The 24,590-nt window shown below is 37.8% G+C and overlaps 2 protein-coding genes and 5 non-coding genes across 8 annotated transcripts; 1 reads left to right on the forward strand and 6 right to left on the reverse strand.

The window, feature by feature from the left end:
- Positions 1-4,401: 4,401 nt before the first annotated feature.
- RPL4 (ribosomal protein L4) lies at positions 4,402-10,096 on the reverse strand. The gene is made up of 10 exons (XM_085305443.1): positions 10,001-10,096; positions 8,617-8,788; positions 7,697-7,803; positions 7,137-7,275; positions 6,452-6,576; positions 5,947-6,076; positions 5,363-5,519; positions 5,123-5,206; positions 4,618-4,738; positions 4,402-4,537 (listed from the first exon to the last, which is right to left on the reverse strand). The coding sequence occupies exons 1-10, from the start codon at positions 10,001-10,003 to the stop codon at positions 4,484-4,486; spliced, it is 1,092 nt and encodes a 363-aa protein (XP_085161569.1). The 5' UTR covers positions 10,004-10,096; the 3' UTR covers positions 4,402-4,483.
- On the reverse strand, positions 5,827-5,897 carry LOC146595644 (small nucleolar RNA SNORD18). The gene has a single exon (XR_014895920.1). It is a non-coding gene; the product is annotated as a small nucleolar RNA SNORD18 (small nucleolar RNA).
- On the reverse strand, positions 6,147-6,213 carry LOC146595645 (small nucleolar RNA SNORD18). Its single transcript, XR_014895921.1, has one exon. It is a non-coding gene; the product is annotated as a small nucleolar RNA SNORD18 (small nucleolar RNA).
- Positions 7,341-7,440, reverse strand: LOC146595646 (small nucleolar RNA SNORD16). The gene has a single exon (XR_014895915.1). It is a non-coding gene; the product is annotated as a small nucleolar RNA SNORD16 (small nucleolar RNA).
- Positions 7,882-7,953, reverse strand: LOC146595647 (small nucleolar RNA SNORD18). Its single transcript, XR_014895919.1, has one exon. It is a non-coding gene; the product is annotated as a small nucleolar RNA SNORD18 (small nucleolar RNA).
- LOC146595648 (small nucleolar RNA SNORD16) lies at positions 8,857-8,957 on the reverse strand. Its single transcript, XR_014895916.1, has one exon. It is a non-coding gene; the product is annotated as a small nucleolar RNA SNORD16 (small nucleolar RNA).
- A 211-nt stretch (positions 10,097-10,307) lies between the features above and the next one.
- ZWILCH (zwilch kinetochore protein) lies at positions 10,308-24,262 on the forward strand. 2 transcript variants are annotated; one of them, XM_085305441.1, is made up of 18 exons: positions 10,308-10,542; positions 12,342-12,393; positions 13,246-13,341; positions 13,467-13,585; positions 14,703-14,899; positions 15,376-15,455; positions 15,841-15,996; positions 16,237-16,308; positions 16,645-16,738; positions 17,655-17,710; positions 19,212-19,314; positions 20,329-20,408; positions 20,615-20,771; positions 21,725-21,753; positions 22,128-22,264; positions 22,572-22,667; positions 22,758-22,876; positions 23,625-24,262. In XM_085305441.1, exons 1-18 carry the CDS (start codon positions 10,484-10,486, stop codon positions 23,714-23,716), a joined length of 1,794 nt encoding a protein of 597 aa, XP_085161567.1. In that variant the 5' UTR covers positions 10,308-10,483; the 3' UTR covers positions 23,717-24,262. The 2 variants fall into 2 exon arrangements, with proteins under 2 accessions (XP_085161567.1, XP_085161568.1); XM_085305442.1 differs by lacking the exon at positions 10,308-10,542 and having other exon boundaries at positions 12,358-12,393; positions 13,250-13,341.
- Positions 24,263-24,590: the final 328 nt, after the last annotated feature.

Consider the following 24,590-nt stretch of genomic DNA (forward strand, 5'->3'; position numbering starts at 1 on the left):
CGGCCCCGCCGCCGCGGCCTCTCCTCAGGCGCGGGGCGCTGCGCCGCGACACCGCCCCGCCGGCCGCGCGGCCACGTGACCGCACGGGCGGGAAAGGGGGACGTGGAAAGTGGGCAGCGCCATCTTGAGTGCGGGCAGAAGCGCCGCAACCGGGGACGAGCGAAGCCTCCGCGTGACGTCACCGCGCCGCCATTTGCAGCGCCTGAGGAGGCGCGGCGTGAGCTGCGGCCGCCCGCCCGCCCTCGGCTGCCGGTACCTGCCACCTCCGCGGAAAGGTGCGCTCCCCCCCGCCTCGGGGCTCACCTGGGGCAGTGCCGCGGCCTCCTTGGGCTGGGCCCGGCTGCTGAGAGCGCGGAGCTGCCGCGGGAGCGGGCTCAGGGCCCTATTTGAGGCGAGGGCCGGCGCCAGCGGCTGCCCCCGGCCCTTCACAGAGGGCCGTGGCTGGGCGCGCAGCTACCTACCGGCTCTGCTTTCAGGTGACTGGCACGGGCGTCAGGGGAGGTTTCTCGTGAGCCAGAAGTCCGCTGCAGCTCCAGCACCTCTTTGAAAACTGCCATTTCCAGCAGTAAGATGCTTTGGAGCAGCCTTTTTTTAGTCTTCAGACTGCGCTAACAATAAGCAGAGCACCATTTTCCATAYAAGAGCTTGAAATTTTCGGATACTACAAATGCCGATTTTGATAGCTTACGGAAGGGTAAGTCTGTCCAGGATCATCACACAAGACGTTGAGTATTCACTGATTTCCAGAGCAGGGCGAACATGTTGACAGCTGAATTGTCTCAATCCCACCACACACAACAGATTCTAATGAAAAGAAGGRGCAAGAACCCAGACACGTGAAATTCCACTCAAACAGAAGGAAACACTTCTTCACCACAGGRGTGTTTAAAACACCAGAACAGATTGCCCGTAGAGATTGTGGAGCCTCCACCCATGGAGATGGTCATAATCTGACTGTGCACAGTCACAGGCAGCTTGCTCCAGGTGATGCTGCTAGATGAGCTCCAGAGGTCCCCTCCAGCCCCAGATACTCTGTGAAAGGAATGTTTAAAAACAAGATGTTCTTCCACAAAGCAAGTTTTCTCCATTCTTCCTTACTCTCCAAAGCTGTATGTGTCACTGACAGTTTACTAGTCCAGTGTTACTCTAAGCAGCATCATAGCAAAAGTGAAACACATTCAGACTCTGAAAAACACAGGAAGGTTGCTTTTACACTGAGCTTTCTAAGGCTACCTAGAAATACTGTCTCCATGAGTTTGTCCACCAGAACTTAAGTGGCAGCACAGAGAAATACCCAAAGATAGCATCACTGCTGGCTTACATGCCCTTTCAGCCTCTCCAAAATCAGTTATTCAGCATGAAGAAAGCTTGCTGTGTTAAGAATTAGCCCAGACTGCTGCAAAAACAAAGTTTTCTGAGATGCAAGATAGATGGAAAATTGACAATATTTTATATCAGAAAGGAAGTAGGTCATAGTTCCTTGGATACCAGTTGAAGGAAAGGGGCAGAGGAAAAGTAGGGAAAGAAAGGTGATACAGAATAGCTAAAACCRCTTTGTGATTCAAGTTACTGGTTTGTCCTTGTGACATGAAACAGATTAGGAATGGTTTCACTTAAATCCTATGCCAGTTAATTCTGCCAAAAGAGAAAGATTGAAATTTCATTTCAAAGGAGAAAAGATCTGGCAAACTATCYAACGTAATAAAAAAATAAGGTGTATCTTGCTTTACACATTTTCCTTACAGATCCATACTATTACATTTTCAAGATATAAAGTTGCTGCTCTAAGTTTTGTTAAGTGAAATAATAACTTAAAGGAACAATTCATGTGCAAACCACCAACTTTTRATAAGAAAACATTTGCCAGTTGAAAGGCTGTCCCTTTATTAACATTAAAAAAAACTAACTTATCATTAAAAAAAAACTGTTCAAGTCTGACTTTCTTCCAAATTGCTCTAATTGCTGAAATTGTATTTAATTTTCCTTTAATTTTCCCAATTGTATATCAATACAAATATTGAGGAATAAGAAGTAGGAAAATTACTGAAGTCATCATATGCCATTTGAACTTTCACAGTAAACAAATTGAGAATGTTACATTAATGAATGAATTTTTCTTCCTTATCAAACTATTATTATTAGTTTGACTACGTAGCTTAGCCGTCCAGCTTTTCTGACCAAGCACATCTGAGTAATTAGCAAATGAAATCTGTCCACTCTTTCAGTTTCCATCTGACAGCATAGAATGCAAGCTGCAGKTTAAAAAAATAGTTAGGATAACACRGAATTTTCTTAGCTACACTTAAAACTTGCTAACATTTTCTCTCAAATATAGATTTCTTACATAATCTGCTTCTATAAATAATTGATTCTCCCTCAAAGGATGTCAGTAATCTCACACTGATCACTCAATTTAGCAGCAGAGCCTGTAAAACCTTTCTGCAAGGTTTTAGAATGTGGCAGAAGTGATGCAGCAGCAAAAAGTAGGCACACAGAAGGGAGCACATCGCAAATCACATCTCATTTCCTCTCTGAACTTGATTTACTTGCTTAGKAATCTCCACCAGTAAAAACTAAATACTTTGACTCAGATATTAGCTTCAGCTTTAAGACTACAGACATGAAAGCATTTTACTAGTACTTCTTTGTCAGCTTRTTACTGTACTAAAAGGAATTAATACTTTTTAGCAGTAAATGGAGTATCAACACTGAACATAACTATCAACTTTCTTGTTCTAAAATAAAATGCAAGCTATGTTTGAGCTTTCATAAACTGATACAGTGTTTGCTATCTTTAAATATTTTGTAGTCTCCACTGTAACTCRAAGAGTTCTTGCATAAAATGCCTTAATAGAAACTGGAAGATGCACTCTATATCATAACATTTCCTCCATTGAAAAGTTTTAATTGTTTCAAAATGGTGAAGGATAGAAAAAAAAATTATTTTTTGTAATAGGTGCTCATAGAATTACTGTTAGTTTTGTGTTCTGATAGCTACCATTACATTTGGAAATTTAATAAAAAAAGGGCCATCCTGCTTCTGGCTTCAGGCATTTTAATCATTTTCTAATTCTTAAAGTCAACTCTATACCCATTCATGTGATCATTCATTATAACCCAATTCCATTTGTTCCTAGTTAGCATGACACCCGAGCATGAGGATGGTCTTTTCTTACATTTATGTAGCAAGCTAGCAAAGCGGGTGGCCAATTGCTACTGAAGCTGGCTGCATTATAAAGAGTAATGCTGTAATGAAGGCAACTTGCAGAAACAGTAGTTTCRTATCTTGCTATCTTTCTTCCTATTCTGGTATCACAGGAAAAAAAAAAAAAAAAAACACAACACTATTAGAACAGAATCATTGTGAAACTGAAGAGGAAAGGGTTGGTTAGGAACACATTGCTAGTTACCAGCTGCCACCTTGTGGCCAACTGTAGTTTACTGTTAATAATCAGTGCTTCCCGCATTATGCRGTTCTTGAGCAAGAATTTTCCTGTAAATTCAGAGCCAGTGCTTGACCCTTTGAAATTAAACATATTATAACTCACAGGATTATATTGTTCATAAAAAAAAAAAATCCTATTTCTACCCTGGGCACACTTGGGTAAAGATCTGTCTGGAACTGTATTTGCATAAATGGGTTTCAGAGTCAAAATACTTACATTTTAAGAAACACTAATATGACGCACATTCAGGCATAAAGTAAATCTAAAATCCAGACAATACTATTTAAAGAAGTTCCGTCTTCTCTGTCAGGACTATCCTTTTACTCTTAATTTTCCATTTTAAAACTTGATCAAGATGGAGCAAAATCAGGAAGCAAACTTCGTATCTAAAGTCACAGAAAAGTTTATAATAACTGGATTAGTAAGTAAAAAAAAAAAAAGAAAAAAAAAAGACATTGTTTGCAGGGTATTTCCATACTATCCTTACAAAGGTGCTTTCTCATTTAAAAATTTAAATATGCCAGGAGACCATGAAAGCTGCAAATGGTTTTTATCTACAAAATAACATACTGCTAGCTTTTCCTAAATGCAAAGTTCTGCATTACTTGTGTTTTTTTTTCTACCTTAACAACAAAATACAAATTGTTATTATCATTTCACAGCATATCATTATCAATCAAAGTGAAAAAGCTTTTCCTCCTGCACTGCTTGTAGGAAATAATGTATTGGTATTTCAAGTGCATGGGATGGCAAGTAACAAACATTGTTTTAAGAAATAAAACAGCCTATATTAAATAATCAGAGAATTTTGATGTGATGGCTACTTTCAAGTACCATTTTCTACACTGCAGTTTTACAATAATGTGAACGTGCTACTTTTATTTTTCAACTCCATAAGGCTGCTGAATTTCATTTTTCTTCCAACAAAACATGTGTCGAAAATGATATGAAAACATTTAATTGTTTCAATAGAATTTATTAGCTTTAAGTCCACAGTACAGTTTTCTGAACTTAAGTGGTGAAGTACTGCACTGTGTTTATGCTGCAAACTTTGCTTGTGCCTTTGCTTTCTTCTCCTCTTTGAGTTTGCGCTGGAAAAGAAAAAAAATAAGATTAGTCACACATACAGAATTGATTTTAATGTTTTAGATTATACTACCTGCATTCTTACATTTTGGGCATGGCGCAGAATGGTGTTGCGTCGCATTGTTTTGGCATATGGGTTCAACTTGATCATGATTCTCAGATTCTTCAGTGGATTCTTCTTCAGGACTCTACGGTGAATCTTTTTCCTATAAATAGAGACATTTTTAGCATACTATGAATGCTGTTTACTGTATTTTTTAAGCCCTTCACTAAGCTTTAGAAGTTTAACTTTTTAAATAAGCTTCATGATGTTGTCAGAAGGCCAGAGAAAAAGCATAGCCAACGCACAAGGATCTAGCTAAGTGACACAATTTCACAAATCATCAAGGTCTGTAAAACCTTCTCTAAAATTTGATTTAGGGGAACTGTAACTCCTGTTATTTATGCACCAGAAATTGAGAAGTCAGAAGTGCTGCTGATATTATTACTATTATTTTTTGAAATACTGAGATTTCTGCACTCATTCAAGTCTTGCACTTGACAATTAATAAAGAGATTGCACTTGGCATTTGTTAGATAAAAATTATTACTTTGGAGCACGTAGCGCCTTCTGGATTTCCTGGCTTCTCAGGATTCTTCCAAGGTCTGTATTGGTCATCTTATGCATTGGCAGGCTGTGAAACAAACATTCACAGAGTAAGTTGGATGATAAAAAGAAAACATAGCTAATTATATWAAAATAGGAATTTAGAAGAATTTGTGACACTAACAGGTAATTTTCCAAGTTTGTTTTAACCTACTTAGCTGCATCAAACGCTTGCTATGCTTACTTATAGTCACTCTTCAGAGTAGCAGCTTTGCGCCAGGTGCCATATAGATCATCCAGCTTGCGGAAGGCACTTTCAGTCCAAATGCAGAAACGCCCAACATGACCACCTGGAGCAAGTCTCAGCAGATTCAGCTTGTTTACATCAAGAAGAGTAATTCCTGTAGGAAAAAGAACAACAAAAACCCTCCTTGGATTTGTAATTAAATTCACGGACGGTAAGAGATCAATTGAACAGAAAGTACACAGAAACAGATAYAGATTTGTTAGCTTTATGTTAAAATTACGTACACATTAAGGAAAAAAAATCTTAAAAACCCACACAAACAAAACACATGCACACACCCAAAATGATCAGTCTTCTTCCAGGATAAAATCTCATTTTAATGCTCCAAATATAGTTTAATCATTTGTCATTTTGACAAACATCTTCAACATCACCAAATCAGAAGACAATTATTTAAATGAGAAGTCAGAACTTCCACAAAATCATGTGTTTCAGAAACACGGACCAATGAAGTGGAATCTCATCATTCTAGACATATTCTTCCAATAGTAGGAGTAAATATAACCCAAATTTAAAATTACCTGGGATATTTCTGAAAGCTCTTATGATACCATTGTCTTCATTGTAGATGATGCACGGTCCCCTGCGCTGGATGCGACGACGGTTCCTCATTTTACCCTTTCCAGCCCGCATACGCTGGGAGGCATAAACCTATACAGAAATGAAACCTTTAAGTAGTCTAAGTAATCCAAATTCTTATAGTAAGGCACAACAAAACCACCTAGTCAGAACTTCACAGTCATCAYTGATTATCTGAAACACGGACCAGTGAAAGTTCATCATTCTTAAGAAAATTGGCCTACTGTTGTTAAGCAACAGTGAAATGAAGAAAGTGCCGAGAAAGTAAAGTAGCATACTAAGGAATTTAATTTGATGGCTTAAACTCTGATTTATACAGTTTCTTGTGTTTTGTTATCAATGAATTTTTAGTGGTATCAAATCAAAACAGAACTACTTAGAATTAGAATAAAATAGTAATGGCAAAGTCTAATGACCTGGGTTGAGAATATACTTGCAGCAGCTCACCTTTTTGATGTCATTCCAAGCTTTAAGCTTCTTAAGAAGAAGAACAGCTTCCTTGGTTTTCTTGTAACTCTCAACTTTGTCCTCAACAACCAGAGGAAGTTCTGGAATCTCCTCGATGCGGTGGCCTAATGAGAATTTTACAATACACTAAGTTACCCATTGATCTTGGCCATACAGATTGCAAGATATTGTCGTGTGTGTTCAGAAATGAATTAAAAAAAAAAAATCAAGGACAGTGGAAATGAAATTCAGTATCTAATATGGAGATATAGTAATTAAAGTAGTTGAAGTTTCAATGCAGTTTTACTGGCCTGCTTCAAACAATATTTGCTATACCTGAGTAAAGATTAGTTCTAAATTTTGGCTTCTACAAACTGAACTGCATTGTGATTCAAAATTTGATTTGTTACCATGAACTGCAAGACAAGATTCATGTCAGTGATGGACACAAAAGCACTGCAAGATCCCCTGACATCCAACTCTATGTAACCTCAAAGTACTTTCCTTAAGCAGTATACAAAAATACTCATCTACTAAAGAATGGGACTGCATGCTAAACTCTAAATGAGAATTGAGTTATATTTTATAGATTTAGTTACATTTCAAGTAACCACATATACTGCTCAGGCAGTGCAAAACTGCAAGCAAACATTTCCAGAGAAAATGAACACACTGGAATTCCCACCTTTAGACATGACCAGCGCTGGAAGAGCTGATGCTGCCAAAGCAGAACAGATGGCATAACGTTTTTGAGTTGTATTCACTCTACGGTGCCAGCGTCGCCAAGTCTTGGTTGGGGCAAACATGCGGCCTCCACGACACATCTATGAATCTACAGTTAAGAATAACCTTTCTCAAACTACTTTTTCCAGTCTGAATCTTTAATACTTGCTCAGCATTAACCGCTCGTCAATCATCTGTACCAGTATGCTGACAGCAGGCAACTGTCACTGAGCACAGAGTAAGACGCAAATTACAACATCATGGCAAGACTCTATGCATCTTAAGATCTGAAACATCCACTATTCCTCCAGTGGAAATCAATTAACTCTTCTCCAGTGTTTGCATACTGGAGCTACTGATCACATTACAGTCATCTTAAAATCTGTGTTGTCCAAATTGCTCGATAGCCATCACCTCAAGAAGYAGAAAATTACATTGCACATTTAGATACTTAAAGTACCATTTTTCTCCTTTAAGAACTCAGCTTTACACCCAATTGAAATGGCAGCTATGAAAGGATACATTTCCAAAGGCACCTTGGCCAGAGCGATGAGTTCCACCACCTCTTACTCGAGGAATACGAGCAACAGCTCTCCCAGTACCCCAAGATTCAGCACTGGTCTGATGACCTGAAACGCAAGATTTTAATTCAGAGTGTGTCAACAGCACAATTTTTGCTAGTGATAGAAATGCAGAATTGAAGGCCAACAATCAGAACTTCCACTGTTATCATGCAGTTCAGAAACACGGACCAATGAAGTGGAATTTCATCATTTCAGCACAACAAATCCTGATCAAGTAAATGAACTCTTTTCTATATCAAAGRTACATTTAGGTCAGAATCAAGTATATTAACACACCAATGGCTAAGCTTGATCCCCAGTCTGGAGGCCTGAATTGGTACTGCTATTACTACTGGATTAAAATGGTTATGTGAATTACCTTCAAAAATAAGCTTGAATATGCATATTGCTGCACAAGTTTCTCTGAAAGTAGGTATCTGCAGCTGCTAGTTTTTGAAATAACTAACAAATGCTCAATTATACAAGTTTATTCTTGACAAGCAGCTCAGATAAAAGCATCATGTAGTCAGCATAGAGCAATGACCATAACATGCACCTTTGCACCATGATTTTCAGCCCAACAGGCTAAATTTCAGACATTTTGTGGTTCTTCTTGCAAAGAAGGTAAATTCTATTTGAGAACCTAGGTGCGACAATACTTTCAGTAATACACATTTCTGATAAGAGCCCAGAAACCTCCAAAACCTTATAAAAGGCAGCAAAGCRTTGTAAATCAGAAGTTTTCTTGCTTTCTATACAAAGTCCCACTGAATATAGCTTCTTATATTTCAGTTCTAACTTTGTTAGTATTTTAGCCTATCTATATTAAAACCAACCACTAATACAACTATTCCTGTATGTTTTATGTGCAAACCATACCTGCAAGTTCACTGACAGCATAAGGCTGCCTGTTGTTCTTGCGCAAATTAGTATGAACGAAGTTCACAACATCAGGGCGAATAGGAGCCTTGAATACAGCCGGCAAGGTGACATTTTTGCCTGAKGCTTCTCCCTTTTCAGAGTAGATGGATATTAACGGTCGAGCACAAGCCTTAAGAAGAAAGAAAAATTCTTAAGTATTAGTTAAGCAAACTGTTAGTATTCAAAGACATCAAATATTGCTCAGAATAGAAGTGTCTTCAATTCAACAGTGCCAGCATGCTGACAGCAGGCAACTGTCACTGAACACTGGATAAGACGCAAATTACATCATCATAGCAAKAATATTCACTTAAAGAAATGTTTATTCACTACAGGCTTATTATTTAGATTACATTAAACATCTTAAGTGTTGCAACCAACTTGTCATAATACAATGCGCAGGCTCACAATGACWACAAGAAAGCTAAGTTAGTATCAGTAAAGTTTCTGTGAAGTCTGGACTCTCTGAACAGTATCTAGTGCCTCAAGGTTTCTAAAGGGAGAAGTTAACTGCAAATACCAGCTTCCTTTCAAGAAAAGCTGATAAGATGTTGCAAAACGTCCTGCTGGGCTCAGTAGCAACCTTCTAAAAGGAGCACCTTAGCATCTAAGGTGATTGCCTTTAGTAGCTCATGGCATTACCAAAATATCTTCCTTCCCTTTCCTACTAAAAAGRCATAATTAATTTCAAACATTTAATCTATGCTATATAATTGACCAAATAACAGTAATACATACTGTCTATGTACCCATTACTAGGTACTAGCAAGACACTGACTCCTGAAGTTAGGGCAGAGGCTGCCACACAAGCATGCAACAAGCCCAGTTTTGGTAAAGGAAGGATCACAAGCTGAATCACGTTAACAAGAAGAGTTGTTCCTTTGCCATCTGGTTCCAGGTGAAGGCCTTTAAAGTCTGTTTCAGATTAACAAGAACGGGAAAAGAAAAAAAAATAACCCAACGTTGCCTCAGAAGCCTGCATTCTATCTTGTGTATTTTGCTTAAAGGAAAGCTATGAGGAAAAAGAACGATGGAGCCCAGCAAGGSGCCTACGCGGGCCCGAACCCCGCCCTGCGGAGGAGAAGAGCGAGTTCCAGCGGGCGGCGGAGCGAGGCCCCGGCCGCAGCCTCCCCGCGCCGGCTCCACGCGGCAGCCGCAGCGCTGCCCACTCCAAAATGGCGGCCGGCGCCGCACGCCTCGAGCCCGGGGCCCGCCGGCGGCCCGGCTCTGCCCGCCAGGCCTGGCTGCCAGCGACCCCGGCACATGGCCGGCCGGCCGGCCGACCCACCCGCCCGGCCCGCCGACTGCAGCGCCCCGCTCGCCCCCCGCGGCCGCGCCTCACCATGGTGGCGGCGGAGCCTCTCACGCTCCCTCCCGTCCCCGCCGCAGCCCCGACCGGAAAAGGAAGGACGCGGTGCGACCGCGCGGCTTTAAGCAGTGTCCTTCCGCACCCGTCCCGCCGCCTCCCGCCGCCCCGGCCGGGGCCCGGCCCCAGCCTCGGCCCGCGCCTCCGCCGTGTGCGCCGCGACCCGCGGGGCGCAGCTCTCCCGCCTCGGGCGCCTCTTCCGCTCCCCGCCGCCTCCCAAACTGGGGGACTCTTTTCTGGCGGAGGGATTCGGCACTAGGGGTCATCGAGTGTCACAAAAATTAGAAATTTTTTGAGGCGATTTTTTTTTTTCCACGGGCACATTTGCCTCGAGACTAAAACCGAATAAAATCGGCGCCTGGGCGGGGGCGAACGGTTTTTTTCGGCGCCGTTGGCCGCGCGGCGCTGGATGTAGCGCCGGGCGGGCGGGCGAGGCGCGCGGTTCGGTTGCGGCGGGCGATGGCGGAGCGGCGGCGGCGGGCGGCGGCGGCCGCCGAGCTCTACGGCCGCCTGTTCGAGTGAGTCGCGGCGGCCGGGGCCGGGGCCGCCCCGGAGGAGCTGCGGCTGCGGCTGTGGCGAGGAGGGCGCGGAGGCGGCGGCGCCCTCGCGGTTCCGCGCGGCCGTTGGCGCCGTGTCCACCTCGGCGCGGGCGTTCGCGGCCCCTGACAGACTTTCAGGCTGCGAGCTCCCGAAAAGGAAGGGATTTGCCTATTCCGGTCGCTTATCCAGGCAGTTTTATTAAGCGAATAGAGAAGGACATTGAAGAAGTTAATCGTAGTACCGAGGCTGGCTTAAAATGCATTTTGAAGGGAAAAAAAGAGAGTACTGACAACCGAAGTCACTCGGAAGCGGCTTGGGAGGGCGAGGGCGAGGCGTGGGCGTCAGTCAGACAGAGCTGGGGGCTGTGGAGGCTGGAAGGGTGGGTGTGAGGGACCTCGGCCTTCGCCTGGGCCCCGGGCCTTGGGGCGCCGCCGCGTCTCCAGGGTCTGGCACCGAGGGCTCCCAGCTTGCACGATGCCAAAAATAGTGTTTTTCGGCTATACCTGTGCCCTGTATCCTTGGCGAGACGCTCCCTTCCCCCAAAAAATGTAGCACAAAATGTTATGCTTGAAACTTTTTGCTACTTTCAAGCAAAAGAAAAAAAAATTTTTAAAAGTCTCTGGTAGAAAATCTTGAAGAAGAAGTAATATATGGGTGAAATAAAACTTGGTTTAAGTTAACATATTTTCAACTTGCAATGAAATTGGATAAACGGACAATTAAGGCACTTCAGCTGATGAGTGATGTGTTAAAGGTATTGTGTCCACCCTTCCAGGGCTTGTCTGCATTCGGAAAGCCTGCTGTTCCAATGATACTGAGCAAGATTTGCTGTACAGTGAACTTTGAATTACGGTGGATTTTGTACTGGTGTGCGCCTGTACAATTGTATAAAAATTATTTCAGAATTCCTATTAATAAACCAATGTCATGAACACCAATCCTAATATTTTGTTTTTAAAGAGGAGTTTACTTAAAAATGCCAGAACCCTAACAGTAGTACAAGAAGGCTTATTTAAGACATAGACTACTGGAAAAATACTGAGATGTTGCTGGGGCTGGAGATTTTGGTAGTTGCTTAGTTAAGATAGTTGTTAGTGCAGATACGTAACCAGGCATATTTAATAAATTGATGTCAGAATATGAAATTATGTTAGCTTCATTTAATTGTGTAACTGAAGTTACGTAGGTTCAAAGTCTCAAATCTAGCTRAAGTCTGGAATGTTGCATGTAGGCTTCTGTCAAATTGGAGATTTGTATCCTGCCCCTTTCTCCATGATGTCAGTGGCTGAAGAGTAATGAACTTCTCTACATTTGTAACTCACCTGACACCACTTTGTATAAATTCATTTAACTGTTTTTGTGACATAACCAATGAGTCACTTTTCCTGTCTGTGTGATTCTCTGGTGTAAAAAGAATACATTAAAGGAAAGGTGTAGTCTTGAGCTTGGATGTGAAACTCCATTCATCTTGTCTGGAACAAGAGAGAGGGCCTTTGTCTTGTATCAGTCAGCTTGCCTGATCAGCATCTATGAATCTTTAAAAATATATATGTATATATATATATAGAAGTGTCAGGTGTGAAGTTTTACTAGGAACTAGTTTAGTAACTTTTTTCAAAATTAACTAGATGTAAAAATATCTTCCATCTACTATAAATGAAAATTTAATTAAATATATAGAACTATGATTTGAGACTGATGTTTTGGTTTTTACAGATAAATTTACTGTTTAATGAGGAATAGAGAAAATCATGTTATATGTATTTTTTTTCCCCAGAATTTATGATGAAGGAAAGAAAAGTATCTCTGAACATCCCTATCTTTTTGAGGTAAATGCATATGTGAAAATACAACCCTGTAATCTAAGGCTATACGTGTTTAAAAAAACAAGCAAACTGTCATCGACGAACAGCTGGGATACATGCCGTTGCCACATTAAAAAGTTTACTTCAGCAATATGTTTTTAGAGCTGTGTCTATCTCAGGACAGGGAAGTACCTGGGGGACAATTTTCTAGAGGCTATCATCTGCCTTCACCTCCTTGTTTATTCCTGAGTTGTGTCTGAAGTTTTGCAGCTGTTAACTGTTAACCTGTTTAAAATAATTGTAAGGAACAAGTACATGTGGGAGTGTTATGGCAGGGGTAAGGCTTATTGTAGAAGGTGGTGGGATAGTGAGGGAATGTGTGTGGAGATGGAAGACCTGCTACAGCAGCTGCCCTTCTGCTCAGGCAGCAGGTAGGTGGCTGCACGGAGCTGATACAGTCATGCTTCTAATCCACACCTTCAAACCTGCGCCTTCTGTTGGCACATTTGTTTTCTAAGTGCTTGTTAGAAGCAATTGCTTTTAATAGTCGCTGAAACACAGAAGTGRTTGGAAAATCTTTAATGCTATTTATTTGTGTGAATCTTTTCAAAATCTACTTCACTTTCTTATAGAAGCAACATACTAAAGGTGAACTGTTTCTGTGTTGGTTAGTTGGGGCTGTTGCATTTTCACAGTTGATTTAAGATTCAGTTCTTGCAATATGTAGTAGCTGTATTGCCATAAATAGATTAATGAATGGTTGCAATGGGATTGGAAAATAGCTTATGGAAATAGTTAATTTTGAAATCTTCAGTGGAAARTGTTGCTACAATATAGCCTTTATATGTAATGTATAATATTTTCTTTTTTTTTCAGACAGATGTAGAGATCCATTTGATTGGYGGTAATAGCAAAAGTCCTGCTGAAAGATTTTGGAATGGAAGCAATATGATATATATTTTGCAGAAAGCAGTAAGTGTGTGCATGTGTATGTTAGTTGTGAAATTTTCAAATTAATCTGTTCTTTGGAATTCATTCCCACCAAAAATTGTCATATGCCCTTAATTTTTAGACTTACCTGGGCATTTCTCTTAAAGGGACAGAAGGAAGAAAGTGACCCGATGGAAGAATCAAAAGCAGATGATGCTATTTATGATTCTGAGCTTTTACAAGAGGAGAGTTCTGGACCAGTTCCTCTTTCTGTTAGAAGAGCAAAGTAAGTTTCCAAGGTCCCATTCATACTTTWATAACTTCATACCCTCAAAACAAATAGATATATCATGGTAGATATATTGTTTTCTGCTGATAAGCAAACAAATGGTAAAAACTGGAGATGGACTTGAGCATTATACATGGATATTTACTTCAGACTGCAAGGTCTAGTTTTCTTATACTTTCTTTTGCTTTCACAATATCTAGGCGACAGTAAGATGAATAAAGTAAATGGAAGGACTCCTAATAAATGTTATTTTACCAGTAATAATAAAAAACAATAGTAAAAAGAATGCTGTTAATTTGATGCCAAAAAAAAATGAAGTAAAGTTCTCATTAAAAAGCGATTTGTGGTTGGTCTTTGCATTACTAAGAAATTTTTTATGGCTTCCTGCAGACCTCTGTGCAGGGGTGACTTTTGCCTCATACAGACTCAGTGCAATTTTCTTYTGTAAGTTTTGTCTCTCTTCCTAGCATTCAGAAACGCTGTTATTTTGAGCCCATAAAATTAAATTGCTCATTAGTTTAGTAGTGATGATATGGCCATTTTTCATCATGGAAAAGGCTTCCTGTGGTTAGAAGTATTCATGAGAAAGTGAAGCTAAAGTCCTGGTATTGCAAGAGCACTTATGAGCAGTCTCATTAGACTAATGAGGCTGCCTGTGTAGGTGTGCAAAGAAATCTTAGTGAGTCTTGAGTGCTTGCTTTTGGATGCCTTTTTTTTAAGATTTGGTTGGGATTTGATCTTTRGTTGTTATTAGAATGTTAAGGCATCGAACTAAACATGATTACCAGTTTGCTTAAGCAAGTTAAAAGGATAAGTTAGTTAAAATGTGAAAATCAATTATAATGTTAGTATTTTAGTCTAAATTACAATATTGTATTAAATATATTTTGTTATGATATCTTACTTCCTCCTTTGTGACTTCATTTTTCTGCCTGTAAAATGGGGATTATAATACAGATTTTTTTTATTTTTGAAAATGTTTTGATTTATGAAACAGCCCAGATAGKATTTAAGTGTTGCTGTCCTCTCATTTAAAGTTCTGTATAGGAGACATATTTAGCTGTTCCTAATACTTGCTGGCATCTGACTTTTTTTCCTCCATTCATATTTTTAGGCAGTTGATTTCACTCTATACAATGGTACAAAATCCAAACATGACCCATTTGAAGATAAGCAAACTGGTTGTGCTTCCTCCTCTCTGGATAAGGTGTGATAGCTCTGATCCTGAACATACTTGTTGGCTTGGGGCTGAGCCTCTCAAAACTGGAAACAAAATCACAGGGATCTATTTGCATATGGTTACATGTGATGGTAAGGTTCTCTGGTTATGATGTTACACCTAAAATTGAATAAGACAGAATTAAAGAAAAGTGGGAAAATTACTGGTGCTATCTTTGTGTGATATCAGCTTGGTACTGCTCCCTATTTCCTATTAAAAAAAAAAAAAAGTGAAAGAAAAGAGATATTTTGACCCATGGAATGTGCAAAATAACTTCTTAGTATATACAACATAGAGTGATGTGACAATGTCTGTTCAGGACTGCCTTCAATCAGGCACAACAGAAAATTGAAACTGCTCCCATTCAACTTACACAAGTAACTGACTCTTACTAAATTTTAACATTGCACCAACTTTTATTGTCAATAGGATAAATGCAAGAAGAATGATTGTTTTCTAAAGAACGTGAATGGTAACTTGATTGAATGGAATATATGAGAATTAATTCTCAAGTGCCAAATTCAGGCTGCATCATATTGTTTTTGATTCTTACCTTTTTTTTCGTCAGGTCCTACAGCTGATAAAACCTGTTTTGCCAGTCTAGAAGATCTCCAAATGGCACACAAAATCAAGTATCATTCATCTGTGGTRGGTCTTTACAGTCTGTCGTACCTCAAATATAAGTTTTAAAATTCTGTATTTTTGAATTTTTGATTCTGGTTTTGGGAAGCTTTACAGATAATATTTAGAAAATAATTTTGACATRATTCTCTAATATAAAGTTCTCTTTGGAAGTAACATTTAGGCTTCCCGTATTGTAAAGTGTTTGTCTGACATGAGTCATTCTTTGTGTGAACTGGTTTTGTAAAATATTTTAGGTGGTTATAAAACATCCTTGATATTATTCTGTTTTGTATTGAGATATCTTTAGCTGACATCATGAATTATTAACAACAATTCTTGCAGAGCTAGATTTTGGAGCCTTAATCTGTAGTGGTGTTTTTTAAATTTTTTTTAAATATATTGATTCTAGACAATGACAAAAGGCTTTGCTCGGTATGAACTTATTAGAGCTGCTGCAATAGAGGACACACTTGTAGAATCTGAAAGCAATATATATATTGATATTACGTGGAATACTGTAGATAAGATTCTACAGACTCCTCCGCTGACTTCAGCTGCCACACTGGTAAGTAAAGAATGGTAAAGCAAACAAACTCAAACTCTTTCCATTACTTACATCATAAGTAGTGTAAAGCAGAAAATGTGTTTGATTTTTCTCGARTTGTGTTTATTATTCCTGATTTAAGCAATACAGTATATTCATAATCTAAATTATAAACCTTGTTAATCTGCATTTCCCTAATGAAAATTTTAGGATATATAATTTCTAAAGTTTGAATTTGATGTAAACTTGTGGAACTTTCAGAACATTACGCTGGAATCTGGGGACCCCAGAAGTCCTGTATATCAGCTATATAGAGAACTCCAGTTTCTCCTTGTAAGTATAAACAAGAAAATCCAATTGCAGATTTACTTCTGCAGTAGTGATTATATGTCTTAATTTACTCTATTTAAAATTCCATTGGATGTTTCTAAGATAATCTTAARCACTTAGTTTATTTTAAACTTTGAATTCAGTTTTAAGAATCTTGAATACAAAGAAAATGAATCATGAACACAAAAGTGAGGAAATTCTAGAAGTTTCTAAATTCATGGTTAACTGAGCAGGCAGAGCTGTGTCAAATTTGGAGAAGCTGCTATTTTTTAAGTGTGATATATAGAGAACCTCAAACAACAGCTGACCTGCTTGTTTTGTGTTTGATGCTATTTTTAGGCTTTGGCAGAAGGTTTGAAGACAGGTGTGACTGAGTGGCCTGAGCCCTTAGAATCTGAATCAGCTGTTGAACTTGTCCAGGAATTTCTGACTGGTATTTATTGYCTGTTATGTGGGAAGGGGGAAAGAGGGATGTGAAATTTCATAAAAGTAGAAGGAAAGTCCACATTCAATTCTTAAATTATTAGAATTGGAAATGCTAGTTTCTAAGCTACAATAACCTGCACGATGTAGTTAAATTGATTAGTCAGTACATCTCTGACCCTTTTCTGTGTCCCAGTACTTTGCAAATAAATAAATAAATAAATAAATATTTTTCTTTATAGGCTGACAGAGTTAGGAACAAACACAATATAAAGTTGGCTATACTAAAAGGTTATTTAGCAAGTTCTCAGTGAATCAAGTTATTTGAAATGCACATGAACTTGTAAAAGTGCTAAATGCCCCTTTAGATGGTGATGGAAAACAGTTCCTTGATGGTGTCTTAAAATGAAGCACTCAAAGTAAATAATTGCTTCAGAAAACTGCTGTGAAAAACTAACTTGTTAGAAGTTAAAGATCATGGTAAATGAATCTATAAAGAAAATTAGCTACAGGAATGCACCAAAAAWGTTAGAATGCAACTGTAAATTTTTCACAAATTAGTATGTAGATAAAATTGGGAAAAACTGATAAAGATWTTCTCTGACAAATACATTTGGAAGAAAAACAGATATTTCTTAGATGACTTGTTCAGTTGCATTGATTAGGCAATAAGGGGTGACAAGTTAATGCTTAGACAATAGAATATAGTAAAGGTATATGGGGAAATTTTGTCTTAAYAAAAGTTGATCAGAAATTATCTCTGACTGTATACTTAGCCAATAAGAAAAAATTAAGTTTTAAACATACATTYGTCTGTTAGTCATCCAGGCAATGTATTTATTGTTAATTATGTGCAGAGGGATTAGTATAGTTAGTTTGACTATGTGTTTCTTCATAGTGCTGAAATCTACTTTCTCCTCTACTAGATTTAAAGATGAAACTGGATGGATTCTGTACATCAGGAAACAAGAATGAAACAGAGGTAYGTGCAATTTCCAAACAATTGCTTTGTCATTGTCATTCCCCTAATAACTCTATTAGTTTGAAATTTTGACTACGCTTCTCGTATRTATTTGTTCCTATAAATATATATACATGAAGATATAAAGAAAGATGGAGCTYCTGCATTCTATATCTGCTGAGTAAAAGCAGTGGAAGAAGTCCTTAAAGGCAAAAATAGCAGTTTTGTTGCTAGCCAATAATAGAAAATCCACTGTAWTTTTTACCTTCAGAAAGTCTTCCTATTTTTGAATTCTTAATGTTGTAACAGTATTTATTATACATATTTTTAATGTAACTTGGTGTTGTTCAGTTGGCAGCCTTTGAAGAACTGGAGCTGTTTTGGTTTGCTTCTTTCCCTTCTTTTTTCACTACCAAAAGCTTGTAAATTGAACTGCAGTATCACCATTCCAATTGCCACCCCCCTATCTTAACCGTTACCTGTCATCTCCTAAAGCTGTTAGTCCCAGGATGTCGCACTTTCTTTCAGGAAACTGCTCTGACCTCTGTGCTGTTGCACTCCATCACTAATTTGCCTTTCCTGCCCGTTTCCTGCTTTGATGGTTTTYGGCCAATTTAATGATGTCTGTTGTGTATCTGTACTATCTGTGCAGGGGTTTACAGTATTATTCTAATGTAATCAACAAATGTCTTTAGTATACTAAACTTCTTTCCCTTTCAGTCTGCAAGGAAGGTTTTGGGTTTTTTTCTATKGAGAGGAAAGTTTTGGTCTCAAGCTGTGATAAAAGTAGAATGATTTATRTATCAGCTAAAAAATCATGTTCAGCATCAGGAGAACAGGAAAATATTCTTTATTCTCAGAATATATATATTTTTTAACTTTGGCCTCTCAGACCACAATAGTAAAATATATGTTAAAGCAGTTATTCAATAATCTTTGAGTTTAATATAGCACAGATCAGATTCTATACCAATGCTTGCTGGACTGTGTTTGTGTTTACTGATGCTATATTCATATGACTGTTGTAAGACAAAGAAGGACTGTCTTGAAGAAAGCAGTTGGTTTTTACTAGACAGTCTGACAAAAGACATAATACTGGACCAGTTTTACCTAGCTATGATGAAAAGTATTTCCAATAACAGGCTTCTCTTCTTGGACCAAAACTAACAGGTTTAGCTCAGTTGGTTAGAGTGTGGTRCTGCTAATAACAAGGTCGTGGATTCAATCCCCATATGGGGCTATGCTGAGGGTTGGACTAGATGATCTCCAGAGGTCCCTTCCAATCTTACCATTCTATGATTCTAACTATCCAAGGTGCTAAACCTGAAAACAACAAGTTTCACATTTAAATAAAAATATGCTTCCTAATTACTATGCAGTATGCTTGCATGCAAAACTGCTGACTGGAAGAGGGAAAAAATTAGCATTGCGTCCAATTTTGATCTTTAGAGAGTGTTTGATTTTTGCAAGGTCTTTGAATGTTAGGCATTCTTTTTATTTAAGACAAACACATCTCTTTCAGAAAATTAAATGTGACACTGCAGCAGTGGACAGTTCAATAAAATCAATCTTCAGTGAGCGAGGAGACCTGGATTTTGCTGAACAACTTTGGTGCAAAATGAGAAGTGAGTGTCTTGGTTTTTCATCTGTTGTCCTATAGTTTTTGTATTTTCTGAATACTGTACTGCTTTTTTGATGGACTGGTGACTTAAAGGCTTTAAGGTCTGATCAGCCCTTTCACAGAGTTGTGTTACTGAYGGACTTTTTCTAAAAGAGCTAATTTTAGGTATGTAAGGTGAAATACTTTCTTACAATGTATGAATATACACCAACATCTAGAGGATATATTATGTTTCATTTTATTAGTTTGTTAAAGGGTGTTAATCAGTAGTACTCATCTTTTCTAAAATTTGAAAACTGTAAATCTATAAAATTACTTACTAGATCAGAAGGAAATATTTTAAAAGTTGATAAAGCTGYGCACAAACTATGTCACTCTTGTAGTCCTACTAGCAGTCAAATACACTTGGTCAAATAATATATTTTTTTTTCATTACTAATCAGCTGTTCCAGAGATTATGGCTACTCTTTTCTGTTTGAGGAAGGGAGTATGTAACCTCTAAATCCCTTTCATTCCTATCACTGTAATTATTGTCTTGGCAGATTCAAAACTGGATAACTAAAATGCACTGTGATGACTGCACTGTGTTCTGCTTTAAGGGCKTTGTCAGCTGCACGTTGTGGAAGCTTGCTTCTTATTTGGGAAGCAGTTAGGAGGATAAATAGATAAATAGTGGGTCAATAGTTCACTTTAAATTTATAAAATGTGTTGTACTGCAATGTATAGAGAGAGAATGTGGTCAAAATGTGTTAACTGGYAAGCTGCTTCTTGTGTACTATTTTCTAACAGTCATTTGCAATTCAGTGGTCTCTTTTGATCATTGCATCTTTAGAGTAATCTTTGTTGAAGTCATAATATGACAAAKGTAACAAAAAGCAGTGCAAGCTGTTATTTCAACTGTCATTCTTTAAATGAGGGAGTTTGGTTTTGCAGGTACATGTTGACCTATATTTATTGACTTAACAGCTAAAGATGTAGTCTAGACTGATAATTAAAATACTGCATCTTATTTCTTAAGGTGTCAGTTCTTATCAAGAGTTGGTAGAATGTTTCACATTGATTATAAGATCSCTGGAACGTGGTGAGATTCAGCCATGGGTATGTATTTGCAGTCACAATAAATTTTATTCCTTTGAGTTGTGTGAAATAGGACATAGTTCTTGTTATTTAATTGCCCCTTCTTTCTGTTTTATTTTTAAAATACATTTAYGTCACAGCCTCTGTTTCTGTAATGTCTTACTTCTAAACAATGTTCRTTATATTCCATACACCATTACATCACAGGAAAACCTCTTGAATTCTAGATTCATCAAGGGAGTAGCAGTTTGCTAAGTAAATTGATTCAACAATCTTATCATGGAAAGATAGATGGCATTTCCCTCACTGGTATAACTCCAATTCAAATGCTCTTGGAGATTGGTTTGGATAAGATGAAGAAGGATTATGTCAGTTTTTTCATAGGTAAGCCTTGGATGTATTGATATGTTTAAAAACTCAAGGAGAAAGTTGCTTCATCTAGGAAATAACTAATTATTTTTATTAACCTTGATCTCACTTCTGGTCCTGTGTGCTCAAGTGCTGGTCAGTAGCTTCCTTCAAATATTTGTACTTTTGAGTGCCTYTTTTGGTCAATCTGGAAAAACCTATAGCTTGAATTTAGAGTAGAATAATACCAGACTTACATAACTGTAGACTATTTTATTTCTTCATCTATTTACTCTAGGTGAAAAAACAAGACACTCAAGCTCTTTCCTGTCCTGTCCTGTCCTCTATAGTTTACATAGCATAGAAGAAATAAAAACATTCACATGTAGTAGCCATGTTTGTATGGTGTGTGGTATTTAGAGAGAGATTTTTGATTATTTTATAGTTTATACTGGAAACAAAAGCTAGGATGGAAAGACTTCTGAAATGTTAACTTGTTTCTTTAAAATGTTATGGCTTTGTTTTCAGTGCTACAGCTTTATATTTTTCTGTTTCTGGCAGCAGGTTTGTCTTTACCRCTCTTATTTTCCACTTCCTTTTGCTTCATCTCTTCATTCTTGATTTCTTTCTTGTTAGCCTGCTTTTATTCTTTTTCTTCTGTTTGCTTTGTAATTTTTGCTACTTGTAAGCCTCTTTGTCCCAAGGGTTCTTTTTGTCTCGAGATATGTGGCACCTACTGAAGTTTCTTCATTGTATTTCCATGGATGTGCAGCATTTGCCCTAAATGCGCTGATGCTTCTGCCCTGACACTTTTCAGAATTTTTCTTGTTTTGAACAGACAATTATGTCAGTAAATACAAAAAGAAGTCTTCAGTGCTACTGATCTGCACTTTTTCTGTGGTAGAATTCCCTATTTGATTACCTGACTGTTTATATTTCAGCTGTTATTATCTAGTAAATTTTAATTATTTTTCGTGTTCATTTTACAGGTCAGGAACTTGCAACATTAACCTACTTGGTGAGATGCTTCTTCTTTTTTTTATTTATTCTGAAAGCAGCACAGGGTAGTGTACACTTAGCTGATGGTGTGGTACAAGTCATCTCTTTCCCATAAGCTAGAAAACTGAATTGCAAATCATGAAGATGGGACAATATACTATAGAAATGTCATTATATTGTTTCCCTATTTTTACATTATTTTGTTGGTATCTGGTATGGGTCAGTGTCAGGCCAGGTACTGGACTATGCGGACACTATTCTGACTCTGATGGGCAATTCTTAATGTTTTGGCTCCTGAAAAGAAGCAGGAAGATGATTTTAGTATAGAGGGCATGTTCCATGCCAGTATAAACTGAGTATCCAGTTAATAGCGGAAGCTCTTTGCTGTTTCAGGATTACTTCATTTCCACATTGGTAGATCTACAAGAGCAAGTTCATCGTGTTCAAAAACTTCACCATATGCTGGAAATAATGGTCAGCTGTACCGTCTTACTTCAGTTTAAACATGAGAACCTCTTCCCTTTGACACAGTAATTATTTAATTTTTACTTTTTGCTCTTTAAATRACTAGAATAAATAGATTTACTTAGATGTAAACTCACTCTTAAAAGTAAACCCACTCTTAAGAGAAAAAAGAATGGAAGCCCACCTTAATGTTGATGATTATGAGACTTCAAAGGCAGTAGTGGATCTTCCTGTTCAGTTTTGTTTTGTGATTGAAAAATAAAGGAAATTATAAAACATGGAGATATAGTTCATTTTTGACAAGGTTTATGCAGTACTGCACAAGCATTTCTCCAAAGAACGTTACTAACTGGTTGATTCCTATTATTTTAGAACATGCATTAAGTATTACAAGGAAAACCCTCTAAATGAGAAGCATGTGTTTCAGCTGCCAATCAGACCAGCTCTTGTCAAGAAGTTCTATCAAAAGTAAGATAAACTTCAATGTCTGTAGCAGTAAAATTCACATTGTGGCTACCTACATGACCAAATTCTGACGTCATTTGATTATTCTATCAGTGACCATCCACAAATATGGAAGGTGGACATAAGTAGTGGGCATGGACAGAGGGAAGTTAAAACGACGTGGCAAGTTAGTACTAATCCCCCAGCTGAACATATGAAATCCAACAATATAGGTAAGGAATTTATATACAGAATGAAATAATCAATGTTAACATTTGTTACTTTCAAAACCAAATTGGTTTTCATATGGGATTCAGTGGGTCTTAGCCATTTCTTTCTTATGAATATCTTCAGCAAAACCAAAACAATGCTTTGTTGCTTATAAAAAGTGAAAATATGAGAGGGTATCTATAGTATGTATAAGATTCTCAGAAAGCAGTGACTTTCCCTGCCTTCTTACTTTTGCTGAACTCTTTTTAGAGTTAAAATTAATCACAGAATAGTTGTAATCTTAACATGATTATAACATGATTATTTAATATTGTCAGCAGTATCTTACAATTATTTTTTAAATGTCAGTATAAAAATGCCAGTATACCTCAGAAAAGATTTGAAGAAAAGTTTACCTCTTATTGAGTGCTGGCCTCTACAGAGTCTGAGAAGCAAACAAGTGCTAAGAAGAGATGACATGCCTTGCTTCATAAAATGAAATATAGGACAAATGAAAATGCRTGAGAATAGGGAAGAATTCAGAATACAGACTGGTAAAGAAATGATTTGCCTTTTCRTTTGTGGGGCAAGGTTTGATGCAGGGTAATGTTTTAGTAAAGCTTTCCTGTCTTTCTYAACTTTTATCATAAAGTGTTCCTTTCAGAAAACTTAGATCTTGAACCAGTTCTTGAAGCTGTTGCATGAACTAATCCCTGCAATTTCTCTTTCTGAGAATACCACCTAGTTTTATCTTTTCTTTTGTCTGTGCAGGTCTTCTATGYGATTCCACAGTTAATGGAGACAGTGAAGAAAGAATGTATTTTATTACAATGGCTAAATGCAGTCAGGTGCATTTCACGTAAATGCGTATTGCTCTACAAGCAGGCACTTGCAAGGTACAGTAAAAGGGAAAGTTCAGTATTGTTTGTATCTTAGCAGTATATTTAGAAATATTCTGTGATTTGAAGAGCAGTACATTTTATTATTTGCTTTGAGGTGCTTAGTGTAACATCTACAGCTATAAATAACTGTACATATATTGTTTGKTTATAAAGATTGTGCAATTATGAATATACCATATAATTGCTTTGAAAATATACTAGATTTTTGGTTCATAATTTTATGTACATTCAATAAAGTTCTACACTTTGGGATTTTAAATTTTACTGGTTAAGAGTGGTTCAAAGTATGAATTATTTTAACCTGACAAAACAACTAATGTTGTCATTTTTTTTTCTGCTGTTGTGTGACATTTCATCACCCAGATATATTTGGAAAGCTGTTCGTCTAGTGAATTGTGAACTTCTGACATACAGTTTGGTTTTCTGTGCCCTCTATTWATCAAATTTATCAAATTATTTTTCAAATTCAGCTTCTCCTTCAATGGGAAGTAAATCATTTTGACTGTGGTTTTGTGTATACTTTTGCATTATTTTCTGAAGCRTTGTTTAGTGTAATTGGTTGGGCATTATTCAAAAATTTTGGGWTTAATTGGATACTGTGTGTAATTTTTTGGCATCATAACTTTAAATAGTTGCATAGTGTAGTATATGCTTATTAATTYATTTGAGAAGGAAGGTTTTTTTGCATATAAGAAACAACAACTATTGACATATAAGAAAGATGTCAATATTCCTACTTTTTAAAAGCTGTTAAAGTCCTATCACTTGTGGTTTCTCCTCAGTAAACCTTAGTTCTTGCCTCTTTCCTATTATTACATACTAAAAGAGCAATGAT

This window comes from Rhea americana, unplaced genomic scaffold (genome assembly GCF_003343005.1).
Source record: "Rhea americana isolate MKP2758 unplaced genomic scaffold, rheAme1 scaffold_22, whole genome shotgun sequence".
NCBI lineage: Eukaryota > Metazoa > Chordata > Aves > Rheiformes > Rheidae > Rhea > Rhea americana.